This window comes from Argentina silus (assembly GCF_951799395.1).
Source record: "Argentina silus genome assembly, chromosome: 5".
NCBI classification, from domain to species: Eukaryota; Metazoa; Chordata; class Actinopteri; order Argentiniformes; family Argentinidae; genus Argentina; species Argentina silus.
This window is the reverse complement of record NC_139659.1, coordinates 185,142-193,342: the sequence shown is the minus strand read 5'-3', so window position 1 is coordinate 193,342 and position 8,201 is coordinate 185,142. Positions and strand designations below refer to the sequence as shown.

The 8,201-nt window shown below is 43.3% G+C and overlaps 1 protein-coding gene across 2 annotated transcripts; it reads right to left on the bottom strand.

Moving 5' to 3' along the window:
* Positions 1-1,404: 1,404 nt before the first annotated feature.
* Positions 1,405-8,087, bottom strand: zdhhc12b (zDHHC palmitoyltransferase 12b). Of its 2 annotated transcripts, XR_014554214.1 has the most exons (6): positions 7,707-8,087; positions 5,406-5,545; positions 4,439-4,531; positions 3,985-4,151; positions 2,692-3,327; positions 1,405-2,641 (listed from the first exon to the last, which is right to left on the bottom strand). XR_014554214.1 is itself a non-coding variant. In XM_083669809.1 (5 exons), exons 1-5 carry the CDS (start codon positions 7,801-7,803, stop codon positions 3,012-3,014), a joined length of 813 nt encoding a protein of 270 aa, XP_083525935.1. In that variant the 5' UTR covers positions 7,804-8,087; the 3' UTR covers positions 1,405-3,011. The 2 variants fall into 2 exon arrangements, 1 of the variants encoding a protein (XP_083525935.1); XM_083669809.1 differs by having other exon boundaries at positions 1,405-3,327.
* Between the last annotated feature and the right edge of the window lie 114 nt (positions 8,088-8,201).

The following is an 8,201-nucleotide window of genomic DNA, read 5'->3' as shown; positions in this document are numbered from 1 at the left end:
AGGAGGGAGTCTTGATTTGATTGGTCAAGAGCTGATTTCTCTGGAGTAGCACCGTGCCCTCAGCCGAGGGACTTCGATGGCCCACCTCCCCGGACAAGTGAAGCAGACACTCAACCTCTAGCAATCCTTTCAACCGAATCCAGGCATCTGAAAAGACGGCCTACTCCTGACACTCCAATCCAGACTGGGGGCTTCTGAATCTAAACTCTCTCCAGAGAGGACTTTGTTCGTGGATACACTGATCGGGCTAGACCTCCTGGTCTCTTTAGGGATCCGTCCTCTTCAGAGTTTTGTGGAAAATGGCCACTAAAATACACTAACATCCAGTTTTGTATGACTCTGCCCCTTCTCGCCTGAGTTCCTCCTGAGTTCCTCCTGAGTTCCTCCTGAGCATCACTTCCTCATGTGAACATATTTAATCCCTCTTAGGTCATCTTGACTGTCAGGCTCCTCTGTCTCTCTCCCATATCAACAACCATTGCTGTTTGGACTCAACCCAACTTTTCTCAGCCTTGTTAAATTCCCCTGTCTCTCTTTCCCTTATCCAACCATTACATTTCAACTTTACTCTTTACACATGGGTGAAACAGATTAGTTTCATCATTTAAATCATAAAACAGGTTAAACACCTTTCAACATAAATCAACCTTAGGTCATCAGATGTCATTTCATTAGTTTACATTTGAATAGTAATATTTTCCATTAGTCTTTCAGTATATTAGTAGTACATATCATTAGTAGTATATAGTAAGTTTTGCTGGTTATATTTGGTGTCATATATTTTGTTACTTAACTTGTAAAGACATCAAAATCTATCTGGGGGTAATCCATGTCACTGAGGAGAAATAACTCCATCATCTTCTCCTCCCTCTGGTTCCATAAACCCCTTCTAGCCTTATCCTGTTCCCTCTTTGGAGCCGAGCTCAGTTTCACTGGATCCTTCTAGCATGAGGCCACTAGATGGCGCCATCTCCCCACGCCAGGGGGCTCTACCTGGAATCCACCGGCGCTTTCTCTCCACCGGAGCATCTCGCCCGTGTGGCGTTGACATCTCTTCCCGGTCGTACGGGAGCCTGCCACGATTCAAGCATCAAACCCTCTTCTGAAGCTCTGAGGTGGCGATGCAGGGCGGGGAGGGCCAGACTTTCGACAAAGGAGAACTTTGCATTCCATCACAGTGAGTATGATGCCATCCATATATTCTATGTAAAATAAATAAGGGCTTTACTACTAGGTGAGTTACGGTGTGAATTACTGACAACTGTCAAAAGATGAGAGAAATCCTTATTTCTTTACACGACATGAAGGACAATGACATGCATTTACTGGACTCTGGAATAATGCGAATGGATGCATTTTAAAATAAAACAATTTGTAATACAGAACATTTAATTCAATTGATTTAATACTACAGTTTAAAAAACATATTGCATGACAGAATACTATTGCATTTATTACTTTGTTCAAAAACAGCTCACACTGAAGTCAACACTTACAAGACTGAACATGTCATTTTTATAAAATCAAAAGTCACTGATTTTAAAATCCCACTGGAAGCAATAAAGATTTTCCAATACTAAAATAGAAAATTGATATTATAGTTATTGCTCTCTTGCACATGTGATAAGAACCATTTAGTTAGGGAATACACTTTTCATTTATTTATGTATCTCTGCTATAAAGTTCTCTACAATATTCCTAAGATACCAAAAACTAGAAATGTAAAACCCTCATGCTGACTCTCTTTTTCCCAGAATGGACATTTAAAAAAAGTTCTTCATATGCATCAAGAGCAATATATTCATTTTAGAAAAATAGTTGTTTGAAGTTGTCAGTTTCAAAATGAGGCATGATATTGCAGTGAATCCCTGGGTGAATATAGTTTTACCCAAGACCATCTCTCACCTCTCCTGGTCAAACCGACGGTCTGATTTAATGTACGCTAGCGTCACATCACTGTGGTATACATGCCAATACAAAATAATTTAATATATGTTTAGAATTTGTTACACATTTTTGTTCAGTCTATGAACAAAATAAATATAAAGTTATGATGGACAGCCCAATACAGTGCCCTGCAGAAATAATGGGACATTGAAGCACTTTTTCCTCTGTTTTAACCTCATAGTAATTGTTTGATTTCAAATCGAAACTTCTGGAGTATATAAAAAAAATAAAAAAAAGCTTTACTATCCCTTTACTTACGCAGGGCACTGTCCCATTACTTATGCAGGGCACTGTAAGTATTCATCGTTCATAATGGATGTGCTTTGCTTTCATATAAACCCTGTAGACATCGGCTCAAAAGGCAGCTTTGAGCTATAATGGACACTTAAAAACCTGGCAGGTCTTTTTGTACAGATTCAAATAAAGTTTTCCTATTGCAATAATCAGACACTTAACATGTGGAACTGGTTTCACTACTTCAAGTTACACAACATGTTAAACTAGTAAAGAGGAATGTGCTTCTTGACCATGTTGTCAATTCCTTTCTTTAGTTTCTTTGTGGCTTGTCTGTCCATGCAGAGTCAGTATCGGGGAACACCAACAAGGCAACGCAACAGGTTCCAAACATGCTTTAGAGGATACTTTTTTTAACCAGTGGTGTATAAAAGAGGTACCTTGGTTCCTCTACATAACCCTAACCCTACATAACCCTAACCCTACATAACCCTAACCCTACACAACAACAGTTAGCTTATAATGCCTTAGGAAACGGAGGGAGTAAAACAGCACAGAAGGGAATAGTGGACATTACTCTGTTCAACACATGGTTCAGTAATTGTGTTCTCTGGTATCAAGACTCCCTTCACCGAGTACATCACAATGACGGGGAGGAGAGCTGTAGTTTAAGGGGTACAGGGTAGGGGTACAGGGTAGGGGTAGGTCCAGGGGTAGGTCCAGTCGCAAGGACAGTCAATACAGCAATAAGGACGTTTTATGCACAGAGGGATCAGGAAAGGCCTAGTTGGCTATAAAGGTGAGTAAGGACGGAGAGGGAACGGTGCTAGTTAGACGGGGTCGTTGCCCTCCCTGAAGTAAACCTGCTCCCACACCACCGTTCCCCACATGCAGAAGAAGCCCCAGAGGTTGCGGAGAACGCCGCGGTCGAAGGGGTTCTCGTCGGCGCCGCAGTGCTTGAGGTAGGAGATGCGGTGGCGGGACATGAACTCCCAGGTGGTGGTGTTGAGGGAGACCAGGTACAGGTGGGACCCCAGGAGCAGCAGCACCGTCAGGGACAGCACGGCCACCACCACCGCCACCCCCAGCAGCACCCCGTTACCACGCAGCCACAGCTGCCAGGTGGGGGCGGAAGTGAACCCTGACCTGTCCCCAAAGAAATGAAGCACACGTGAAACAGACATGAAACAGACGTCAAGTTGTTGCGAACAGTCGGCCCGCAATTTAGGTTTCTCCAACCGAGTCTTGAACTTGCGACCTTTGACTTGCCAACACACAGACCTACTGAACAGACCTACTGAACAGACCTACTGACTACTTCTGAGCTGCTGTGTGTAAAGACAAACATCTCAATAACGCTTCATTCCCTGAATGTAAGTACCTAAACAGTAAGTACCCTAAACAGTAAGAACCCTAAACAAGTATAACAGCTACAGAAGATGAATAATTATTCCTTTAGGCCTTTTATTGTGGTAATCTTGAATTTTAGGACTGGAGGGTAAAAATAAACATGATTATTAAACCTTTATTTTATTTTCTGGTGTCCCACTGAGACTAGGTCTCTTTTTCAGGGGATCTATAAAAACTAGCTAACTACCATGAAATTGATGGAATCAATCATAACAGGAAATGGGGGACAAAGTTTATACAGATTTCTGCTAAAGGTCAACAAAATTGTGGATACAGTGTATCTTCCATGAAAATAAAACTGGCGAAAAATATTCAGGACACATCTGAACCATGTGTAAGCTGGATCAGACATCTGAACCATGTGTAAGCTGGATCAGACACATCTGAACTCACCAAGCCATGTGCAGACCCCAGAGCAGGACCAGCAGTTGGACGGCCAAGTAGAGCACAAACCAGCGGTGATTCCTCTCGCCGACGCAGTTCTCGATCCAGGGGCAGTGGTGGTCATAGCGACGCACGCAGTGCTGACACGTCTGACAGTGCTTGGATCTCATTGGCTGCTGCTCAAGAAAAAGGAGGTCACAGAGCCCTTACTGGTCACCGACTTATCAACTGGTTAACAGGCTGCGACAGAATTACAGATAATCGTAACACTCATTACTTTTGACAGCATGCAAACCATCTGCTGCATCTCTAAGTTTCGGCTCAGATCAGCGCGTAAAAAATACAGTTTGACAGCCGCCTCCTCAACTGCACATGATCTAAGTCTCTAACACACAGAGAGGGAGGTGGGTACCTGGAGCAGGCATGATCTAAGTCTCTAACACACAGAGAGGGAGGTGGGTACCTGGAGCAGGCAGTGTCCACAGCGACGCTGTCTCAGAGCCTTGATGGTCTGAGGGATCATGTCCTGCTGCTCCTCAGTGATGCCAAGCGTGAACTGAAAACAGGGTGCAGGTGATGCTTTAACCTCTTCTGCTGAAAGCCCTATTTGACTCATTTCCGTCTAAAAAACAGACCCAAACTAAACTGCTTATAACATTTTAATATGATGATAAGATGCAAAAGCAGGATGTCATGTGACAGGTAACACCTTGAGGTTGTGTGTGGATCTGCTCAGATCATAGTTCAGAATAACATACTGCACATGACAAGGAGATAAAGTCATCAATAATCAAATTAAAGCTGAATTTGGGCCCAATTATGAACACGTCCTTAAGTTTAGGTATTGACAGTGCGTCCTGTATACGAAACCAAGGCCCTGACTTGTGACTAAAAATCCTATGGCACTTAGTTGCAAGTATCCTTGCTAAATTCCCAACCTGGCCTGCATACAGCTTCCTATTTACCCCCCTAACTGCATACAGCTTCCTATTTACCCCCCTAACTGCATACAGCTTCCTATTTACCCCCCTAACTGGCATTCATCACTCCTCACCTCCCCACTGATAATGTGGGGGGAGTTTTCTCCCAGATGTGTAATCTCACCTATCAAACAATAGAACATCTATGGAGTACCTGGAACCGGGAGGCTATGTAAACCCAATCCATTATGAGAAATCACATGTTTAACTCACTAACTGAAACTTCCAGAACACTCTCCACCTAGAGTTCCAAGTGTTCTATGTGGTGTTTACCTAACAACAACACTTGATTGGCTACAAAATGAAGCATCATAATGTATGCATTTTTGATGAATAAAGTCACCCGTGGCATTCTAGAATGTTGACCATTTGGGCGACTTTATTCACCCTCAGCACTGAATGAGTGAAGGCTTTCATGTGTAGAATAGCAGGACCTCATGCTTGACACACCTGCACATCGCTTTCGTCAGAGAGGACAAAGCCTGGGTCCATGAGGGAGACGGCGAAGTACAGCAACACGGAAACCAGGACCAGCAACACAAACAGCACAGGAAGTACAAGCTCGCCTGTCTCCTCTTGCTTCCGCAGATCTGCAACGCAGAGCGTCACAAAGCGTTTAAGGGGCGTCAACAGGAGGTTTGATTTACACTGATCCTCCCCCACATTTTAAATTGAAAGCTAATTTCCTGCAATTCTGTAATTTAACAAGACACATGGCACCTCGAGCAGGTAATTTAGAGGACAGCAGAAACAATCAAAATGTAGGTCAGTCATTTGTATTAGTCATGAAAGGTATGTGTGTGTGTGTGTGTGTGTGTATATATATATATATATATATATATATGAAGGCAGACATCCGAGGACGGGCTCATTGTAACGCATGGAATGGGATGAGGAATGATGTCAAACATACGTGTTCGATGTGTTTGAAACCATTCCTCATTTATTCAATTGTTTCTTATCATATATGATGGTGGTCCTTCTACAGGGTCCACAGTCTACATCATATCATTTGTCTTTTCAAGGCATTCTTTTGGATAAAATGTGTGTGTGTGTGTGTGTGTGTGTGGGGGGGGGGGGTTAGGGGGGGTGCAATTTTTAAAAAGTTGTTTATTTCATCTCCAGCATATCATACCACGTGAACAGTGGTTTTCTACGTCATGTATTAAAACATGTAAGAGAAAAGGTCCTAAGGAAACCCCCCCCCCCCCCCCAACCCCAGAACACCAGTATGGTGCTGGAGATAATGAAATGACAACAGAATAAACATAAAGAGGTGAAGTGTCTGTGTAAGTGTATCTAGTCTGAGTTCTGGAGAGGTAATGGGGGTGCAGGTTGTAGCCTAGTTCCAGCCCACAACCGAAACACTTGGTTAAAATAGTCAATTAACCATTAACCACGGTCTTCAGTCTGGGTTAGGGTTAATTAACCATGTTAACCATGGTCTTCAGTCTGGGTTAGGGTTAATTAACCATGTTAACCACGGTCTTCAGTCTGGGTTAGGGTTAATTAACCATGTTAACCATGGTCTTCAGTCTGGGTTAGGGTTAATTAACCATGTTAACCATGGTCTTCAGTCTGGGTTAGGGTTAATTAACCATGTTAACCACGGTCTTCAGTCTGGGTTAGGGTTAATTAACCATGGTCTTCAGTCTGGGTTAGGGTTAATTAACCATGTTAACCACGGTCTTCAGTCTGGGTTAGGGTTAATTAACCATGGTCTTCAGTCTGGGTTAGGGTTAATTAACCATGGTCTTCAGTCTGGGTTAGGGTTAATTAACCATGTTAACCATGGTCTTCAGTCTGGGTTAGGGTTAATTAACCATGTTAACCATGGTCTTCAGTCTGGGTTAGGGTTAATTAACCATGTTAACCATGGTCTTCAGTCTGGGTTAGGGTTAATTAACCATGTTAACCATGGTCTTTAGTCTGGGTTAGGGTTAATTAACCATGGTCTTTAGTCTGGGTTAGGGTTAATTAACCATGGTCTTCAGTCTGGGTTAGGGTTAATTAACCATGGTCTTCAGTCTGGGTTAGGGTTAATTAACCATGGTCTTTAGTCTGGGTTAGGGTTAATTAACCATGGTCTTTAGTCTGGGTTAGGGTTAGTGCTGGGCTGGAACAGCTCACCATGACCACAATCAGCCAGACCAGCAAGATATCATAAGAGGTGAATGTATGTGGTGTAGATGTAGAGTAGATGTAGTTGGGATGTGATGTAGGTGTAGAGTAGATGTGATGTAGATGTAGTTGTGGTGTAGATGTAGTTGTGATGTAGATGTAGTTGTGGTGTAGATGTAGATGTAGTTGTGGTGTAGATGTAGAGTAGATGTAGTTGTGATGTAGATGGGATGTGATGTAGGTGTAGAGTAGATGTAGTTGTGGTGTAGATGTAGATGTGGTGTAGATGTAGTTGTGGTGTAGATGTAGTTGTGGTGTAGATGTAGATGTGGTGTAGATGTAGAGTAGATGTAGTTGTGGTGTGGATGGGATGTAGATGTAGTTGTGGTGTAGATGTAGAGTAGATGTAGTTGTGGTGTAGATGTAGATGTGGTGTAGATGTAGATGTAGATGTGATGTAGTTGTGGTGTAGATGTGATGTAGATGTTAGCATGCCTTCAGATGGATAAACAGCTCTTACACTCAGGCTAGAAATACAAAAGAAACCCCACAGAGTTTATGGCAACTGACGCAAATTCCAGTTAGGCACATTAACGAAAATGGAAATAACCAAATATATGATGGATTTACCTGTGTCATGTAGGAAGAGTATTAGCGTTATTACCCATGTCAGGATAACGTGAGCAGTCCTTACAAGAAATCCTGATCCGAACACATTTTTGAACATTCTAGCATTCTAGAACATGCATACTGTAGCTACAAACACAACGAGCCAGCTAACAGCTACAGGGACGTGGGTGCATTAAGTGATCTAAGTGCATTTAGCTCCATACTTTCTAACCATCGTCCCACATCCCCACGCCGAGCTATGAGCTCCGCCGCCGGACTGATCCCTGACGCCTCACCGCCAGCCAGCTGACATGGAACCCGCTAGCTGCACAACACAGCTCCGAGCTATCCTGCTAGCTAGTTCCCTCTGTTGGAATTGCACTTCCGATGTCGAATGCTGACAAAAACTCCTTTGGTTTAAATCCAGAAATGAGACGGGAGGAGAACGCAGTGGCGACCAGAGGAACCGCTGATCCGCAGGACGCGAGGCTCCGCCGCTCCGTCAAAATGGCAATG

Bases quoted from the DNA above. Each gene is read 5' to 3' on its own strand.
- zdhhc12b (XM_083669809.1), bottom strand. From the start codon at position 7,803: ATGTTCAAAAATGTGTTCGGATCAGGATTTCTTGTAAGGACTGCTCAC. The intron at 4,532-5,405 runs GTGTGTCAAGCA...CCCTGTTTTCAG, and splicing joins CTGACGAAAGCGATGTGCAG to TTCACGCTTGGCATCACTGA. The intron at 3,328-3,984 runs GTGAGTTCAGAT...CTTTGGGGACAG, and splicing joins TGGGGTCTGCACATGGCTTG to GTCAGGGTTCACTTCCGCCC.